The 21,256-nt window shown below is 38.5% G+C and overlaps 2 protein-coding genes across 3 annotated transcripts; one reads left to right on the top strand and one right to left on the bottom strand.

Moving 5' to 3' along the window:
- Positions 1-94: 94 nt before the first annotated feature.
- On the bottom strand, positions 95-3,705 carry LOC141828137 (membrane-anchored ubiquitin-fold protein 4-like). 2 transcript variants are annotated; one of them, XR_012601743.1, is made up of 5 exons: positions 3,512-3,705; positions 3,271-3,414; positions 982-1,152; positions 243-364; positions 95-171 (listed from the first exon to the last, which is right to left on the bottom strand). XR_012601743.1 is itself a non-coding variant. In XM_074715507.1 (4 exons), the coding sequence occupies exons 2-4, from the start codon at positions 3,398-3,400 to the stop codon at positions 306-308; spliced, it is 360 nt and encodes a 119-aa protein (XP_074571608.1). In that variant the 5' UTR covers positions 3,401-3,414; positions 3,512-3,705; the 3' UTR covers positions 95-305. The 2 variants fall into 2 exon arrangements, 1 of the variants encoding a protein (XP_074571608.1); XM_074715507.1 differs by having other exon boundaries at positions 95-364.
- A 7,496-nt stretch (positions 3,706-11,201) lies between these two features.
- On the top strand, positions 11,202-12,493 carry LOC141826886 (NAC domain-containing protein 83-like). Its single transcript, XM_074714206.1, has 3 exons — positions 11,202-11,723; positions 11,827-12,083; positions 12,167-12,493. The coding sequence occupies exons 1-3, from the start codon at positions 11,537-11,539 to the stop codon at positions 12,413-12,415; spliced, it is 693 nt and encodes a 230-aa protein (XP_074570307.1). The 5' UTR covers positions 11,202-11,536; the 3' UTR covers positions 12,416-12,493.
- The last annotated feature ends 8,763 nt before the right edge of the window (positions 12,494-21,256 follow it).

Raw genomic sequence — 21,256 nt, 5'->3', positions numbered from 1 at the left:
TACAGAATGTTTAAGAAAATTGTAGTGTATAAGTGAAGGCAATTAACTTATACAGAATGTTTAAGAAAATTGTAGTGTATAAGTGAAGGCTACAAGGCATTCTCTTCCCATGCCAGGTACCAGATTCAAGACTAACAACAAAGGATATCACCATCTCAGAATTCGAATTTCAGCAAAAACACAAACAGGATGACATCTCTGGTAACGAAACAACTCGATATGTCAGCCGATTTTCACTTACCGCCATCAAACGACATGGCAGATCACACTCGCTGAAGGAGAGAACAATCGCCTAGTCAATCGCTCTACAATATAGAACAAGAGCAAGAGCAAGTCATCCTTGGCAACTCTTCGACCTTCTTTTCTGGAGGTGTTACAAAAAGTGAATTGAATAAGAAGCAACATGTTTGAAAATAAGAAGAAGAATCATCGAGTGAGAACTTAGTTATATTTAAAGATTGCTAGCAAGTAGTTATGAGGAAGCATATCATTACTCTACCAATACACGTTGTCAATAAACATTATACTATTAGCTCGCGGACATTCATTTTTCCTTAAGGTTTACCGGAGATTTTTCTTGATGGTATCTATCAACATATCGTTCGCTAAGGTTAATAGAAGTAAGCCTACCAATTCTTTTCTGTTAATATAATACAATTTAGTTCTGCAAGTAGATCGTCTTATATTATTGCAACTTAACCATAGTGTCACATGCTCGCTATCAATTGAGATCAGAATGTTAACAAGAGCCCATGGATTGGAATTTAGGTAACCGACTAACAATGACAAATCAAGATAAGATGCAGAAGTAAGATTTTCAGATCACAGTAGGACTAGAATCTGCCCACTTTTTTCCAGTTTAAAGTTACTAAATGCATCGAAGGAAATGGAATTTTAGGGATGATAAATCTATTCAAACGTGGAGATATGCTTAAAAAAATAAAGACTGCCCATAGGCCCACATGAACATTTCCAGCTTACCTGTTTTTGTTTTAGTCAATGTAGGTTGCACAATGACATGCATCGTAATAACTCCTGCTGGGAGCTCACCAAAAGGTGATCGACACTGGCCAATCGTTGTGCCATTCTCTAATACTTTGCCAGCATTTATCAGTTTGACATCATTAGCAACTTTTGGTACCATTTTCTTGTCTACAAAAAACAACAACGCAAAGCTAACTTATAAGATTGTGCTAGGCAACAACAAGAGGCTAACATTTAAAACCATCAAAAGCAAAAGAAAAAAAAAAACATGTATCATATTTCTTGTCTCCAAACACTTCCTCCCAGTGATCATCTGAAATAAACCACTATAAAATTTTCAACTACTTGCATGTCATTCATACAGTGCCACTTTTATTTTGATAATATTTAGGTTAAAGCATCTTATATGATGTGTTTGCTTCTTTGGTTCCAAGATCATTCGACATCGGTAACACCAAAAAAACTCACTTAATAAGATATGGTCATTTCCATTAAGGAGAAAATCTTTCATAGTAAATGACTTAATAACAAAGTAAAACAATCAGTAGTTTCTACGTCCTGCTGATAGATCAAGAGATTTCTTCTGCCTAGCAAGGAAAGATCAACACCAATGACTACAATGTCAAAAGAACAAATGGGCATCCAACAAACTGTACGACAATAAGCTGCAGCAAGGTTCTATCATGAGACATCTGGAATGACATCCACAATCGACACTAACTAATATCTAGAAGAAAAAAGTCATTATCAAGAATATCCATTACAGTCCTAGATTCAACACCATTTGCTAACCACCATGGATACTAGATAGTGAAGTCGCTGACAAAGATCATAATGTGGATCAAACAAAAAGAAGAAATGCCAATACACTATGATAACGATTAAAGACAGGAACTAACTAGGCATAGATTGGGAAAATGTGTCAGAAAAAACATTCTAAAAAAAGAAAATATAACACATATTGAAGGAAAACAAGTGCTGAAGTGGGTACTATAAAATATTGAAATGTACAGTTAGAGCACTACAACTAGAAGCAAAGCAAGCAAGGGCAGAGCTTCAAGGTATACTGCTTAAAAAGCTTCAAATTAGGTGATACAGAGCCGTGCAAAAAACTAACAAGGGGTTAAAAGATACAATAACAAGTAAAATTGGTAAATCTCACTAGGATCTAACTCTAAGTCATTCCTCTTGAGACTTCACAACTTCCTGGTGTTTGAAACAACGTTCTAATGCCTGAATTCCAAGATCATTTGAGTTCTGAGGCCGGGTTCTCGGTTGATCGCTCATACAAATTTGAGAAAACAATTGAAATTTTACTAATAAGAAAGGTCATTCTTATGGCTCACAACTAGTTGCATGGTAGACAACTAACAATGTTAAACAAGTTATAGTCCACTTTGATCCACAACGTTATAAGGAGTACTATAAATCAAAAAAAAATGTTGTCAAAGCTGAATTTTTGTGGAGACACCAAACATCAAATCTCACTAGGATCTAACTCTTAGTCATTCCTCTTGAGACTTCACAACTTCATGGTGTTTGAAACAACGTTCTAATGCCTGAATTCCAAGATCATATGAGTTCTGAGGCAGGGTTCTCGGTTGATCGCTCATACAAATTTGAGAAAACAATTGAAATTTTACTAATAAGAAAGGTCATTCTTATGGCTCACAACTAGTTGCATGGTAGACAACTAACAATGTTAAACAAGTTATAGTCCACTTTGATCCACAATGTTATAAGGAGTACTATAAATCAAAAAAAAATGTTGTCAAAGCTGAATTTTTGTGGAGACACCGAACATCAAATCTCACTAGGATCTAAGTCTTAGTCATTCCTCTTGAGACTTCACAACTTCATGGTGTTTGAAACAACGTTCTAATGCCTGAATTCCAAGATCATATGAGTTCTGAGGTAGGGTTCTTGGTTGTTCGCTCATACAAATTTGAGAAAACAATTGAAATTTTACTAATAAGAAAGGTCATTCTTATGGCTCACAACTAGCTGCATGGTAGACAAGTAACAATGTTAAACAAGTTATAGTCCACTTTGATCCACAACGTTATAAGGAGTACTATAAATCCAAAAAAAATGTTGTCAAAGTTGAATTGTTGTGGAGAGAGCGAACATCGAATCTACCAAAATAGGATTTTGACATCAAAAGATTTAAGAACTAAGAACGAAAATGAAAACAAAAGGCTTCCACTCATCTTAAATTATAAAGAAAGAAGAAAAAACACATATTAATTTGATCAGAATGTTAGACAAAGAAAGCAAGACTCCTACCTCGCGGCCACTCGGAGATTATCCTTTCTTTGAGCATGGCGACAGTGGAGGAAGAAGAGTAGCGAACAGGACCGATGTCCGATCCATCATATAGCCGGAACTTGAGCTCGACCAGATCTTCTTCCGGCATTTGCTCTCTCCGATCTAACACCCACAAGAAGAAACCATCCACGACAACGATTATAAAACCCATCGACCAAAGACGAACTCCACAAAATCAAGCGACGAGGAGAAAACAAACCTTTCGCCGCGGAATCGATCAAGGACAGTGACAGTGTGAGACCGTTAAGCCAAAGCAAATGGACGGGGGAAAAAAATCCGACTTTGTAAGAGAAATCCCGCAAGGAGCTCGATCGCTAGGGTTAGGGTTCCAGCAGAAGCATTCGATCCAAAGATTAGGAAAAGGAAAAGGAAAAGGAAAAGATACAACAGGAAAAGACGATGAAATCATTTCAACTTTCCAAAATAATAAATTGGAATATTTATTGTGCAACGATGATGATGACTATCCGATAATTGCTGGATTCATGTAATAATTTTTTTTTATAGATATTTTGTCATTTATTCAAAAACAAGTGAAAAAAGAATCAGTTAATGACAAATTTTTTTGGATACTTAATTGAGTAGGATAGAACAGGTTGCTTGAATCGAAGAAGTGTAAATATAATTTAGTTGAGTTGGTTATGATAAAACAGATTTATTCGATAAGTTGAGATTGTAGGATTTTGTACGCGCTAGAGGGGGGTGAATAGCGCGTTAGAAGTTCGTGTAAAATTGTTCATTTCTGTAAAACTTGGCAGCGGAAATGATTAGAATACAAAACAGGGAACACGCGGGATTTATTTGGTTCCTAATCCCCCAGGGTTAGTACGCCCAAGGTCTATGCACGAGAAGGCGTCTGTCCACTATTAGTCTCCTTTCCAAACCTTGTTCGGAGGCGGAAAAATCCATCTTACAGTCAATAATAAAGAAGATAAATAAACGAACGAAAAGTAAATGCAATAAAAATATAACCAAACTATGCAGCCCGATCTGAGAGGTCCTGAGCACCAATCGCTCCTCCTGGATCTTCTTCAGTTGCACGTGTTTGGTCTCGTTCGCGTTCAAAAATAGCACTAGGCGGAGAGGGGAACTTTTTGGAATGAATGGCTTGATTGTGCACGTTCATCTTCTTTTATATTGGTCATGAGTTGACTCAACTCCCCATCTAAGTCGAGTTGACTCAACTCCCCATCTAAGTCGACTTCAGTCGATGTGTCAGATAGTGTTGGGTCCAAAAGGATGTCTGTATCCCCACAATGGCATGATATTGTCCACTTTGGGCCTAAGCCCTCATGGTTTTTGCTCTTGGACTCTACCCAAAAGGTCTCATTCCAATGGAGATACTTTCCATCCTTTTAAACTCATGATCTTTCCCATGTGTTTTAGATGTGGGACTATGTTTGCACCCTTGCAACCCAACAGATAGAACTTCTTCCCGCTCGTTTATCCACTTTCCAGTCGACTGGAGTTTACAAGTTCAGTTGACTGGCCCTTCAATCGACTGGTTTTTCCATTTCCAGTTGACTGGATCCTCTGGACTGGTTGGTTTGGCTTTACTTTGTTTGCTTCACTTATATTTTCTCCATCTTGCTTCCATCTCCTGGTTCCTACAAGACAAACATAAAAATATACAAACAATCCTAAGCCTTACCTTGTGGGTTTAACTTCGGATTTCTACCGAAATCCTAGGTTAGTCTGACGCCTTCTGTTCCACTCCGGGAACGCGCCCCTTACCCACTCCACTTAGGAGAATTTATGTTTGCCAACCAAGTTCTCCTGACTTGTTGGACTTTTGCTCGGCTCTGTCCTCAGCCCCTAGGATTTGTGTTGCGGTTCGGTTCTTTCTAACCAAACCCAGACTTCTGCTGCGACTCGGTCATCCAGATCAGCCCAGACTTCTGCTACGACTCGGTCACCCAGACCAGCCTAGACTTCTATTGCGACTCGGTCCTCCAGACCAGCCCAAACTTCACATAGTGCTTCGACTATGCCAAGACTTCCGCCTAATACTTCAAACCAGGACTTTCCCTTTGCCTAGCCTACAACTAGGACTTTCTCTTGCCTAACTTCACTTACCAGGACTTCCCTTGCCCGATCATCCAGATTAGGACTTCCACTGCCTGGTCTAATCGACTAGAACTTCTCGCTAGTCATCTGACTAGACTGCACTCACTTCCACACATCCAAACATCAAGTCCTATTTGGATCAACCCCTTGGTCAAACTGACCAGACTTAGGTGTATTGTCAAATATCGAAACTCTAGACAAGATCTTAGTGCATCTTCCACCAACAGAGATAATGTCCTTCCTTATTGTGGTTAACTGTAACTTCACAATTTACCTCCTTACATATAGTCATGAAGTTATCAAATTCATTAAAAAGACTAAATTAATTTAATATTTAATTAAAATTCTCAAATAAATTAAATTAAATTAATAATAATATTATTAATGATATTAATAATAATATAATATAATATATAAAATAAATAAATATAATTTATTTATAAATTTTAAAATTTAAATATATATATATATATATATATATATTTTAATAAATAATTCGATTAGGGTTTAATAAAATATATTTAGTTATGTCATTGCTCCCTCACATACTTGTTCATCCTCATTGCTCTCTCACTTGTGAATCTTTGTAGCCGCCACTAACAGTCATCATCCATCAAAGATCGCATTGATTTCATCGATTATGTACGATTCCAATAATCATGTTTCGATTCCACTATAACATTTGATCCCGGATCGATTTAGTGCTTGTGGATCGTATGATTCTATCATCCGGATCATTGCAACCCATAAGTGTAAGGATGGTAAAAATAATGTAGAAGTTAGGATAAATTTTATAATTGATTTCGATGGATAAAGATTTATTGTAAAATTCTAAATCATAATTATTCTGGTCAAATTAGTAAGATTGTAATTTTTTTTTCGCGCCTAACCTTCTTCCATAATATACCAAAAATATAAGCGCCGATTACCACTTTTTATTTTTTATTTAAGGTCTTTTCATTCATCTATGATCAATAATATATTATAATAATGATTAAATAAGACTGTTATAATATATATACACAAATGATATCATTTTCTCTTCTGCAAAAAAGGTGGATCCGCCACCTTAGCGGTTCCACACGGTCGGTCCTACGATCAACTGTGAGAAGGTAAATCGAGAAAGTACAGACAAGGAGGATATTACCTGACTTCGTCAGGATTCGAATGATATCATTTTCAAACTACTATAACATTGCAACAATTATATTTAATAGCAATTATAACATATGCACGGATGTTGAATAACTTATTGTAATAATTATGATTTATATTTATTATAATGTAGCCAATTGTCGGAATAATTTTCTATTAATTGAATTCATGAAATAATACAGGTTATAGGCATATATATAGGCAATATTTCTTAGACCGGGTCACATAGACCGGGTAACATAATACCGAGTCATATAGACCGGTTTACATAATAATATTAATATATATTATATTAATATTCTAACACCCCCCTCAAACTCAAGGTGGTAGAGTAGAGATCAGCTTGAGTTTGCTCAATAACACATAGAAGCGACCCGGCAAGAGAGACTTGGTGAAGATATCTGCAATTTGATGTTCAGTAGACACGGACCGCAACTGCACAGTGCCAGCACTAACATGCTGCCGTACAAAATGACAATCAATCTCGATGTGCTTAGTGCGCTCATGAAACACATCATTTCTAGAAATATGAATGACACTCTGACTATCACAATGAAGATCGATGGCAGGTGGTTGAGAAATGCCAAGATCAGAGATAAGTCGTCGAATCCAAAGAAGCTCAGAAGTAGAATCAGCAAGCGCACGATACTCTGACTCAGCGCTGGAACGAGAAACGACAGTCTGTTTCTTGCTTCGCCAAGAAACAAGGGAATCACCCAAGAAGAAACAATAACCAGTGATGGAGCGTCGGTCAGTGGGATCGCCTGCCCAATCAGCATCAGAATAACCAGTGAGTACTAATGATGAATCAGCAGAGAAGTGAAGACCATGTAGGAGAGTGCCCTTAACATAGCGGAGAATACGTAATACAGCAGAGTGATGAGCTGTACAGGGACTAGTCATAAACTGACTAACGATGTGAACTGCATGAGCTATGTCAGGACGAGTGACTGTCAGATATATCAGGGAGCCCACTAACTGGCGATAGAGCGTGGGGTCCTTAAGAGGGGCACCATCGAGAGGAGTGAGACGACAGTCTGCCTCAAGTGGAGTCGAGACAGTCTTACTGTCAGTCAGGCCAGCACGGGAGATGAGGTCAGAAGCATACTTTGCCTGGGACAAATAGATACCATCTGCCGTGTCGGAAATCTCAAGACCTAGAAAGTAACGCAGCTTACCAAGACTCTTCATATCAAAATGCTGATGAAGATAGGTCTGCAAATCAGATATTCCAGAGGCATCGTCTCCAGTGATCACCATATCATCAACATATAATAATAGAATAATAATCCCGGATGAGGAGCGACGAATAAATAAAGCAGAGTCATAGGGAGAGACAGTAAACCCATACTGAATAAGTGCTGAGCTGAACTTGGCGAACCAAGCTCGTGGTGCCTGCTTCAGACCATAAAGAGCACGACGTAGCTTACATACCTTCCCCGAAATGTCTGAACCCGGCGGCGGACTCATATAAACCTCCTCAGAAAGGTCTCCATGAAGAAAAGCATTCTTCACATCCAACTGGTGAAGAGACCATCGACGAGCAGCAGCAATAGCCAAAAGACAACGTAGAGAAGTCAAACGGGCAACAGGAGCAAATGTCTCTTCATAGTCAATGTCGTACTCCTGTAAGAAACCTCTAGCCACGAGACGAGCTTTGTAACGCTCAACAGATCCATCAGAATTTGTTTTGATCTTGTAAACCCATTTGCAGTTAATAGGTTTCTTGCCAGGTGGTAGATCAACGATATCCCAAGTCCCAGTCTTCTCAAGAGCCTGCAGTTCCTCAGACATAGCCTCACGCCACAATGGATCACAGTTTGTCTCACGAAAAGTCCTAGGCTCATGGTTAGATAGAATGGCAGAGAAACAATGGTAATCAAGGAGATGAGAAGGAGGACGACTTACACGGGTTGAACGTCGACCAGTGGCAGCAGGGACTTGAGATACTTGTTCAGGAGACGCAGATGAGTCAGCTTGAGGTGACGGGGAAGCAACGACAGTGTCAACAGGAATCTGTGTGCACTCGGGACCTGCAGAAGAAGGAGATGGATCCAAAACAAAGAAAGGGGAATCAGTTGGTGACGGGGAAGCATCTACAGGGATCTGTGTGAGCTCGGGACCTGTAGAAGGAGATGGATCCAAAACAAAGAAAGGGGAATCAGTCTGGAAAGGAATGGTAAACTTGGACTCAGATGAGAACATCTTATGTTCCCAAAAGGTGACATGACGAGAAATACGAATTCGATTTGACACAGGATCCCAACAACGATAGCCCTTATGTTCTATCCCATATCCCAACAAACAACACAGACGATTCTGAGGCTCTAATTTGTTTCGTTCATGTGGGGGAAGGTGGACGAAACTGACACAGCCAAACGGACGAAGAATGGAGTAATCTGGTGGCTGACCAAAGAGCTTCTCATAAGGAATGACATCCTGAAGTACAGAAGATGGCATCCGGTTAATTGTATAGACAGCAGTAAGGGCAGCTTCTCCCCAAAACCGATCAGGACACGAAGCAGAAAGGAGCATGGCACGAACAGTATCTAGAATGTGCCTATGTTTACGTTCAACCCTACCATTTTGTTGTGAAGTGTAAGGACATGAGCGTTGAACAACAGTGCCCTGGGCAGAAAGAAAATTGAGAAAGGTAGAATCATTATATTCCAAAGCATTGTCAGTGCGGAGTGTTTTAATAGGACATGAGAATTGTGTTTGAATCATTTTTGCAAAAGTGGAGTAAGTAGAGGCAAGTTCAGAACGATTTTTCAAAAAATAAATCCAAGTAAATCGGGAATAATCATCAACAAAGATTACAAAATATCGATAACCTTTAAACGTACCAACAGGAGAGGGCCCCCAAATATCTGAGTGAACTAGGGAAAAAGGTTTATCAGCAATAGAATGATTATTTGAGAAAGAAAGTGCTGGTTGTTTGCCAAGCTTGCAATGCACACAATCAAAGGATTCAAATTTAATAGAACCAAAAAAACCTTTAGCAGCAAGAGATCGGAGGTTATGTGATGAAGCATGCCCAAGTCTGAGATGCCACTGATAGATGGAAGAAGGAGAAACAACAGCAGAGATAGAAGGAAAAGGTTGAAGGGAACAAAGCTCAAACAGGCGACCTGTCTTGCGCCCCGTCCCAAGAATCTGGCCCGTCTGCGAATCCTGAACCTGTACACCAGAAGACGTGAAAATAACAGTAAGTCCCTGCTCAACCAACTGACCAATAGAAACAAGGTTTAATGTTAAATGCAGAATGTAGTAGACATCTTGGAGAGATGGTGAAGTGGCATGACCAGTATGTGTAATGTGCATGGGGGCACCATTTGCAGTGTGAATGGGAGGCGAAGTGGTGAGAGGTTTTATAGAATGTAGCAGATTAATGTTAGAGGTCATATGGTTGCAACAAGCAGAATCTAAGAACCATTGTCGGTTACCTGATGTGGTGGCTAATGAAGGATTGGTAGATAAAACCTGAGTGAGCAGTTTATGGATATCCAAAAGGGTGGGAGTAGTGGACTGAGGCGGCTGTAAAACATTTGTGACGGCGACCATGGAGGAGGAAGAGTCAGCTGTAGAAGATGTGCGACCCAGTTTTGGACAGTTCTGACGGACATGACCCTTTTTGTGACAATAACGACATTCAATGTTGGGGCAATGAATGTAAGCATGATCAGCATTCGGACAACGACGACATCTAGCAGGCTTATCCGATCGAGCATCCTTGCAAACATTAACACGATCCATATTGAGAGACCTTTGTCCTTCTTTAAGCTCCGCCAAAACTGCTAAAGCTGTTAGAACGAGCAGATCCAGAACTGCCAAAGTGCCGCTGCTGCTGCCGAAATCACCAGAAAACTCTACCAAAGTTAAAAAAAAAATAAAAGATGACTTCAACAACTACGTATATCATACAATAACTTAATTATTAACTCAAACTGATGGATTTATAGCAGAGCACACATCATTTCCCCAAAATCTGAGCTGATCGAAATCATAAGAAAAGAACACAAAAACAAACAAAAAATATATGTGCAGCTCCAATCAATCAGAACCTCACTGCCTTAAATCTCGTGTTAAACATGGCACATGAGCCTGACAGACAGAATCCTACTCCTTCGAGTGGGATTTGACATCTCCACAAGATCAGATTACACTAAACCAAAAGTGGAGGAGTCCCTTGTGGCAAGATGGAACCCTAACTTTCAGAAACAGAGGCATGGCTCAATGATTGAGAGAAGGTGCGAATGATGATGCATAAGGTTTATCACGCTAAACAACATCATGTTGAAGTGGGTTACAGTTTATCCCTGTGGAAGCATGGCACCTCCACGAACTGAGCTATTCAGTGCTGAAAGGTGTGAAGTAGAAGAAGCAACAAGAACAGAAGAAGAAGCTGTGGAGCACAGTTAAGCTCGTGGATCTTGAATGCCTAATGGCACCATTCTGTGCACTGGTGTGGTCCATGTTGCATCCCCACCACATGCAATCCACCACCCAAATTGCCTCCATTTCCCTTCCCTAAAGGTCATTCAAGGATTTGGAGGACTACCAAACATGCCTTCCCCACATGTCCTGCTCTTCTTCTTCTCCTTCTCCTCCTTCTCCTTCTTCTTGCTTGTCCCACTAGCTCATCTTTAGTTTTAGCAAAAGAACAAGAGCTGAATAGATTGGACGACCACTGTGAATCTGTATGCATCATTTACCGAAGAAAAGTCCCTCAAAAAGTATCAAATCAAAGAGTTTGAGATTTTACCTTGTTGTTTCTTCGTTTCTCCCTTTGACATTTCCAAGTGCTATAGATTCTTCAATCGCTTAGTAGTATCAATACGTCAAACCTTTGAGTCTGGATCACGCCACCTTGCTCGCCTTTTGCTATAAGACTTCCTCCACCTCTCCCTGCTTTGAAGCACACCTGCTCCTCTTCGGTAATCCTTCTTTGTGCGAAATTCAAGCACAAAGAGGAGAGGATTTTAATTCCTTTGGTTTCAGTATGGATAAGCCAGTTTTTGCGAGGCTTGGCAGTGTGTTAAGGCTGCCCCCTGGGTTTAGGTTCCGCCCCACTGATGAAGAACTCGTGGATCAATACCTGAAGAGGAAGATCAACTCCTGTCCCTTGCCTGCCTCAATCATCCCTGAGATCATCAATCTCAGGAACTATGATCCCTGGGACCTTCCTGGTTGGTTCCTCTTCTAGAAATTCTAACAAAAAAGAGTGTTTTTTGTTTGTTTGTTTGTTTTGTTTCTCTTTTCATGCATTTAATTCTCAGATTAATGCCGTAGGAGGATGCAAGGAGGTGAAGTACTTTTTCAGTCTCAGAGATGTTAAACATTTGAGCCATGGAAGATCGAGCCGCGCTGCGAGATCGGGTTACTGGAAATCAGAAGGGAAGGAGAAGCAGGTGATGGCTTCTTCTCGGTGCAACCAGGTGGTGGGGATGAAGAAGGTTTTGGTGTTCTACCGCGGAAAGCCGCAGACTAGAACTGACTGGATCATGCACGAGTACCATCTTGTTCCTCAAAGGAATCACTCCACTCATGTGAGCTTCTAGTTCCCTGTAAATCTTACTATTTCTTCTGAACAAGTAGCTGAGGAAGAAAAATTCTGATGATCAAATTGCAGAATTCTGTGGTTCCGAAAGACGATTGGGTGGTCTGTCGGATTTTCAGAAGGAAAAGAACAGCTAAGATGGAGAATGATGATGAACATGGTGGAATCATAAATGAGAATACTAATTTGAAGGATTTGGTGAGGGTGAGAAACAGAAACCTAGGACCATCTCTATCCTCCTCCTCCATGGATTCTAGCTGTGTCACTGAGCTCTCTGATGGAAGTAGCGAGGGACAGGAAGCTAACTCAGCAAGAACATGAAGTTAAAAAATCCATGACAAAGGAGCATGGAGATGTACTGTAGTATCATTACTTGAAATAAAATTTAATTTTAATTTCCCATGTTAAATCCTTCATCTTTCTCCAGAACTGATGCTTATATTCATTGCTGACAACCTAAAGAAGAATATTTTCCACAAGATTATGATTTGATCATACAGAAGTAAGGATGAGATCGTTTCTGAAATAAGAGAAGATAATCAGCTTTCGAGACTGTCAACCAATCAATAAATTAGACAGGGCCACCCTTTTCTTTTACTCCAAAGTCACTTGTGTTTATATTAGTCAATGAGCATGACATCTCGAGGAACTTGACAAGAAAGAACAAGGACAGTCGCCGGCTGTTTCAATGGAAGTGACCCAGTTGTTTCGACACAATTGATGAAGCTTCCACCCTGATGACTCTACAGAAACTGATTAGTTCACGCAAGAAATTAAGGCTTCATGTAAAAGAAATTGAAAACTACCTGCAGAGCTGCAAGTGTGCTTAGCTTGTTAATAGAGGCGACCAAAGTTTCTTGTGAGTCTGGCTTTGGAATCACCATCCATACTAAGGAATTGTCTCCGGACAGCAACCTGTGAGTGCAGCAGTGAATTATTGACTTGGATTTTTCACAAGTCTGCTGGCAAAGTAGAAAACGTGATTCCTTGGAGTTTGGCTAAGAAGAAGAAGAAGAAGAAACCACTGCGAAGTTAGAGAAGAAAGAACGAAAGAAAGAAAGATGAAAGAACGGTAGATGGGACAGTGAAAGAGCAGCAATTTTCCAATGCTGGAAAGGAAAGCGATCCCGCAAGCAAAGAGAAAGTGAAGCTTAGAATAAATGGCCCAATGGCCTCGATGTGCTCTCGCGATCACTGCAGGCAATAGCAAAGCAATGCACGTTCAACTACCATCTCAGGGGCGGCTCAAGCTCACGGAGGGCCCTAGGCGAAAATTTTTTTAAAATGATTGTTATTATTTTAAAAAATTTTCTCTCACCCTTTTTTATTCGGACTTGAGACCGACAATGGTGGGTTTAAAATTTTTTTAAAATAAATTAAAATTTTAATTTTAAAAATAAATTTTTTATATATTTTTCCAATATATATTTTGAATTAGTTTTATCAGTATTATTATTTTTGAGATCTATTGATTTATTTTCTTCGGAATTAGTATTATCTTCTTCGTTTCGTTTAAATTAAGACAAATTTCTTTTTGTTCTTTAGTATTATCTTTTAATTCAATTGATTTTTCATTTAAAATTTCAATTATATTATTTTCTGAATTTTGATTTTTATTATTAATAACAAATTTATCAAGTGCACCTTTTTGAGATTCATTAAATTCTTCTATTTTTCTTTTTTTCATACGTTTTGTATGTCCAGAATCATATTTTTTAGTAGACATATTTATATTTAAATAATAATAGAAATTGAAAGATAAATATTTATTCTAATAATGAACTATCTACTAACAATTAATAATAGAACAGAAATAAATATTTATTTACTCTAATAATGAACTATCTACTAACAATTAATAATAGAACAAAATAAATATTTATTTAATAGAACTATCTACTAACAATTAATAATAGAACAGAAATAAATATTTACTTTAATAATGAACTATCTACTAACAATTAAAAATAAACAGAAATAATTTACCTTGGTAGTCCGTCAAACGATCCACTGCCCTCGAACGATTCGTCAAAAGACTCGTAGAACAGCTGGATCAAACACAAAAAATTACTATCTAAAAGCTAAATCTCAACAACAATAATATTGAAAAAAGTAAAAGAAACTACCGGATCGGCTTGACTGTTTGAGTAAACAGCAATCAGACGAACTATAAACAGCAATCCGAAGAAGACGACCACAGACCACTCGACCAGAGGGGCGAGGCCCTCTCGGTTTCGCCGGCGAGGAAGACGGTCGAAGATTGAAGAAGAGGGCCACTGGCCAGAGGGCTGAAGGGCGAGCGGCGGCCGGCGAGCCTCGCAGTTTCGCCGGCGAGGAAGACGGCCAGAGGGGCGAGCTTGAAGCCTCGCGGAGTCGCGGTTTCACCGGCGAGGAACGGAGGAAGACGACCAGAGGGGCGAGGCGGCGAGCCTCGCGGTTTCGCCGGCGAGGAAGACGGCCAGAGGGGCGAGCGGCGAGCCTCGAGGTTTCGCCGGCGTCGGCGAGGAAAACCGTCGAAGAAGACTAGAAGAGGGCTCGTCGAACGGACCGGACGGAGGTGCTCCGTGCTGTCTTGCGCCTCAGGGGCCCTCGCGTCGAAGAAGAGGTTTCGCCGGCGTCGGCGAGGAAAACGGGGAGAGATCGGCTGTCGGCAGACGGCAGGAGATGAAGAGTCGAACGGCTGTCGCGAGATCGGCGTTGAGAGAACGGGAGAACTCGTCGAACGAGGAGAAGGAGAACGCGTCGAATCGAGGAGAGGGGAGATAAAGGGGATATCGGTATCGGGACGCGGCAAGATTTGATCGGATTTTAACCATTTATTATTTATTATCCCTAAATAATTTAAATTTTTTTGGGCCCCTTTTAATCCTGGGCCCTAGGCATAGGCCTTACCCGCCTATGCCTAAAGCCGGGCCTGTACCATCTTATATGTATCGGTATCTAGCAGAGTTTGAGAGTATGACTAGAGTCAAGATTTTACATGGTAGGAGTGAATGAATGAACAATTAAGAGACTATTGTAGATTATCGATTTTCAACGCAGACTCTTCTCGTTTCACGATTATATATTAAAAAATAGGTTATTATCAATAAATAATTTTTTTCGTTAATTAGTATTAAATTTTACGACAAAATACTATTTTATCGCTAATTGATGATGAATTTTAGGACAAAAATAATTTAGTTGGGGAATTAACAATATATAAATTTCATCGTTAAAATCATTGTTAAAATTATTTTTATCGCAAAAGTCATCATAAATTGATGATGAATCGCTGATTCATTGTCAAATTACAATGAAATTGATAATGAATCTTCATTTGTCACCAAAAATCCTAACTTAATTTTCATTCATCACAAATAGTGAATCACTATCGGGGAGAAGCTTCAATGACATATATAAACACTCCAATATCTAGAAAAGAGCTATGGTGGAACCAGTTTAAAGTATATATCCCCTTCAATTTATATATATAATTAATTATTTTTTCTATTTTAGTGGGCATTCAATTAGGAGTCGAATGAAGAATTGAAAATAAAGAGGATTTAAAAAAAATTGTCAGGATCACATTTGATATGTACTTAATCATATGAACACTAGGGGGAATTAAAAATCATCCTGCATCACTGAGAAAAATTGGATTAGGATCTCCGATATTTGACAAACTCAGGAAAGCAAACAAAGGAGTTAGTAGAATAAAGTAAATCAAACTTATAATTTTGGGAAATTCATCTGCGGTACATGCAGGAAGCTCGATCGATATTATGAACATATACCCATATTGATAATTTTTTATAAATACTAAGTTATTAATTAATTTTAAACTATTATATTATTTTTAACGATATTTTTTTAGGCCAAGAAAATGAGGAAGGAGTCATTATTTATAAACACTTTTACTTGCACATTTTAAAAGAAAGATAAAACTTGGAGCAGGGATAAAGCTAAAGCAATTAAGGCTCAGATTAATCTTGTATCTTAATTTTTAACTTAGATTTTAATAGTTATGTACCTGCTCTATCTTTATTAAATGTGTTTCTATTAGACATAATCAATATTATATGCATTTATTTTAATTTTTTTTAATAATATAGGAGAAATATGATAAGCTAGAGTTGACACAGAGAAATTCAAGTACTAGTGATGATAATGATGGATCTAAATCCTCTGTTGGAAATAATCTGAGTATATGACTCGAGGCAACTAGGAGATTCAAAGAGGAAGGATATTGAGAATGAGTTCGTTGAGTAGAATCTATAGAGTTGCTGGTACATCTTCTTTTACCCTACTAGCAGTAAGGGTACAAATAGAAAATTTCATTGGAGAGGTTAGAAATTTGAAGGGGATAATATTGCAAAGAGATCAAGAAATGAGAGAATTGTGCCAACAACATGACTTCATAATGTGACATCTTCAGTTAGGCTCCACTCTGAGTCAGATTTCTCCTCATTCTGATGATGATGATGGTGGTGGTGGTGATGATGATTCTTCATAATCTTAGTTGTGCATAATTGTTATTTGTCTCAGAATTAATATTTTTGAACATTTGTTATTTAATTTGTGAACCCTTCATATTTTATTATTGATTAATATTATTATTTTATTTCGAACATGGATGGTGAGATCAAGGAAGATAGTGAAATTTGAAAATTCATGTTGAAAGAAATAAATCTTTACATATTATAGTTATTTTATATAAAATAATACTTTTTGTTTGTTTATTTTCTGATATAAGAAAAGAAGAATAGGTATGGAAGGAGTAGGAAGTATTGTTAAAATCGATGGAATCAAAATATCTCCACAATGGCATGATATTGTCCACTTTGGGCCTAAGTCCTCATGACTTTGTTCTTGGGCTCTCCCCAAAAGGCCTCATATCAATGGAGATACTTTACATCCTTTAACCTCATGATCTTTTCCATGTACTTTAGATGTGGAATTATGTTTGTACCCTTGCAACCCAACAACCCCCCTCAAACAAAGGACCACAGGCCCCCCAACGTCGTTTTAATGTCTGAATCCTCGATCCACCAGGACTTTTTGTCCCTTGGTCCACCCAACCTACTAGGACTTCCTATCTAGCCGCAGCTAGGACTTTTTGCCCCTCGGTCCACCCGACCTACTAGGACTTTCCACTTAGCCGCAGTTAGGACTTTTTGCCCCTCAGTCCACCCGACTTACTAGGACTTCCCACCTACTGTCTGGTCCTCTTAATTCAAACACGGGAGCACCAACTTCCTTTGTTTAAGGTTCAAACCACATGGTTAGATCTGGATCTTGGCTCATCCGACGGTTAGTGCGGTGAAGAGCGGTCTCGCTCTGATACCACTTGTTAAAACCGATGGTGTAACGACCCGGCCCGTCCACCCGTCGGAATTCTACTTATCTCGATCTCTATTTTTCTGTAGGTCATGGGTCGTCGACCATCGACCGTGTCGTTACCTACTAGGACTTTCCACCCCTGCCCAGCGGATTTTTATCTTCCCCAGATTCAAACTCTAGACATGCAGGCTAAAGTACTAAAGTTCCTAGTGAATTACCAGATTCAAAGAACTTTAGTACTTTAGCCTGCATGTCTAGAGTTCGAATCTGGGGAAGGCAAAAATTCACTGGACAGGGGTGGAAAGTCATAGTAGGTAACGACACGGTCGATGGTCGACGACCCATGACCCACAGAAAAATAGAGATCGAGATAAGTAGAATTTCCACGGGCGGGCGAGCAGGATTGTTACAAATGAAATCAAAATATCTCCACAATGACATGATATTGTCCACTTTGGGCCTAAGCCCTCACAGCTTTGTTTTGGGGCTCTCCCCAAAAGACCTCATACCGATGGAGATATTTTCCATCCTTTAACCCCATAATCTTTTCCATGTACTTTAGATGTGGGACTATGTTTGCACCCTTGCAACCCAACAAGTATTTGTCGAGGACGATGATGCCGAGAACGATTATATTTTTTTTATATTTTATCATTATTTTGAGATTATTTGATATATAATGTTTTTATTTGAATATCTCTTATGTCTTCTAGGATATATTTGTTTGTTTTAATTTGTACAATGATGGTTTTTTTCATGGATGATGATAACCTGTTTGTTACATTGTTTATATGTTAGATTAAATGGTGTTGGAATGTTATACGTGGATTAAGTATTGTGTTGGATTATATTGTTATATGTTGGATTGATCGAGTATTGTATTAGAATGTTGGATTGAGTATTATATTAGAATATTTGATTGGGTTGACTGTTTATTTGTAAACATGATTGAAGAATGAAAATTGATTATTGCTGGAAATTTTTTTTGCTTTTTGCGATGAATTTTATGATGAATCTGATTTCATCGCAAATTTATCGAAACTACATTGTATATCATAACTTTGGTGATGAAACAAAATTTTCATCACAAATTAGCGATGAAATTATAATTTGATCGCTGATTTAGTGATGAAAACACATTTTTGTCGCAAAATCAATTTGCGACGAATTAGATTCATCGTCAAAATCAATAATTTTGCAATGAATCATATATATTCATTGTCAATCTTAGCAACAAAAAAAGGTTTTCATCGCAAAATTTATGACGAAACAATGTTTTCGTTGTAAAATTCTACGACGAAAAATTTACTCATCGCAGATCATTGATTACTGAGGTTTGTGACGAAAATAATTTTCATTGCAAACTAATAACGAATTTGATGATGAAAATTTAATTTGTCGCAAAATTGACGACGAATTTATATTTTTTCATCATAAAATTTGGCTAGAGCTATTACCTAGGAAAATAATTTCATCATAAATTTCATTGCGAAATATTTTAGCGATGATTTTTTTTTAAATCGTCATAAAATGCTTATATTTTTATAGTGTGCTATTTATAAGTATGGAATTCCGCACTACTATCCAAATATTTATGGAATATCCAATGCAAGAAGGACTTTATGGGTCCGGTGGGTTTATCATCAATATCTTCAGTGAACCAAAATGTGAGAATGACAAGTCAAAGTGTTTGACAGTCCGCTCATCAAGAAGATCATCGAGATTTGCCAAGCCGTCTTGGCGTGGACAGATTCTGTTCAATAGACTGTGGGCATGTTGGATTTATGGTTTGCTCGAACATAGTGGTGTGGCAGAGTAGAGGCATCCAGTGTCATGCTAGTGCACAGGACGAAGGAACCCAATGGAGATGTGGTGCACGGAGCGGAGGCACCCAGTGCCTTCTTGGCGTGCAGAGTGGAAGCACCCACAGCCATAATGGTGCGTAGACTGGAGACACCTACAGGCATGACAGTGCACAGATTGGAGACACCCAGTGCGGTGGTGGCGAGTAGTGCAGAGGCATCCAGTGAGGAAATAGCTGGTGCTATGCTAGTGCGCAGAGTGGATGACACTGGACAGAATAATGATTATTCTGGAGGTGGAAGATTGGAGGATAAATGTAAAGAAAACAAGTACGAGAAGTTGGAAAAACGAAAAAAAATCGTCACATCGCCGTCTCTAGGGTTTATCAAAAAATAAATTTTTTTTTTCAATAATCAAAAGTCCTCTTAAAATAATTAAACATGCGTATAAATAGACCCTAAACAAAATCCTAGCTTAAAATTTTAAAAATACCCTCAAACTCTAAAAAAATAGAAAATTACTATAAATAATAAAAAAATATGTTTGGAGCCTCTAACAAGGCACTAAACGATGTCTGATGGGCTCGAAAGTAGGTCGGTACGGGTTCCACCCAATATCGAATAGAGGTATCTGAAAGAGCATCAATTAGAAACTGACCACGTCTCGCTTTGATATCCGAGTTAAAAGTTATGACTCTTTGAAATTTGACTCCTCCTATGTCACCTCTACATTAGTGGAGACATCCAATGACATGCAGGTGCACAGAGCGAAGGTATCCATTGTGAAGGCGATGCGCGGAGCGGAGGCACCCAGTGCCTTGTTGGCGTGCAGAGCAGAGACACCCAATACGGAGTCGGTCCGTAGAACGGAGGTACCCAACTCAATAGCAGGGCACCACAAGTTAGCACATAGAGGCTGTGGGTGGAGGCACTACGGTCGCATATGACTTTTTGAAGGCACAAAACAGGAGGAAGCTATGGGCAACAGTTATATGGAGGTCGTACATCATGTCGAAACATAAATTCATCATGTGGCTGCTTGCAAATGGCAAGACGCACACAAGGGCAGATTGGTGTACATAAAATGCAAGACATGTCAGCTATACCAAAGGAGGACGAGATCGCGGACCACCTTTTCTTCTCATGCTCGATCATTATACCTCTATGGGTGAAGGTTTGAAGATGGCTGGCCCCCGGGGCATCACATGGCCCATCGATTTTGTATGTAACAAATATGTTGGATCTATTTCAAAGGCAGTTAGGAGGAAACATCATCAATAAGGCACGACACTTGGACATTACAAGCACTTGATTTGGTAAATTCGTAATCGATGCCAATACAAGGAGGAGTCCCAAGCATAGAGGGAATATTCATAAAAATTTAAATATATATTTTTAAATTTTTGAGTACTCCTATGTAAAATTCTGACAACCTCATAATACAATTTACCGTTATAAAAAGAATTGAAATAAATGGCCTGGACCAGTTAATTAAGTCTTCCTCCTGTTTTATTTTATTTCTTTTCCATTTCGTCGAAGCATAAATAGATTTTGTTTTGTTTTCTATTTGATTCATCGAGTTGACCAGAGCCATTTATGACTGGAAATTGCCAGCCAAGTACTGGAAATTTACATATCTAAAGGGCATATAGTTCGATAATATAAAGGAATAATAATAATAATAAAAGAGCCTTTCTTTCTTTTTTTTTAATACCAAACATATGTTATCTTTTAAAAAAAATATTCAAAGAATATTTCTTCAAAAAAGCTCAAATCAATTACATTCCTCGAGTGATTTGACTAAGAGTGCTACTAAACCTATTTTTAAGTTATTTAAGTATTTAAAAATACAAATAAAGTCTAATGACCTCATATATATATTTTATAATAATTTTTAAATTTTATATTTTAAAAATATTTTTAAATTCATAACAAATAATTTGGGCTGAAATGAATGTTAGCCCACAAAGCCCATATAATTTAGATCAGAATAATGCCTGCTCTGTCGTATTGTACTAGCCACTAACCCCATTGACTG

This window comes from Curcuma longa, chromosome 4 (assembly GCF_044706935.1).
Source record: "Curcuma longa cultivar G26 ecotype Majalengka, Jawa Barat chromosome 4, ITB_CL_G26_1.1, whole genome shotgun sequence".
NCBI lineage: Eukaryota > Viridiplantae > Streptophyta > Magnoliopsida > Zingiberales > Zingiberaceae > Curcuma > Curcuma longa.
This window is presented reverse-complemented; position numbering and strand designations above follow the sequence as displayed.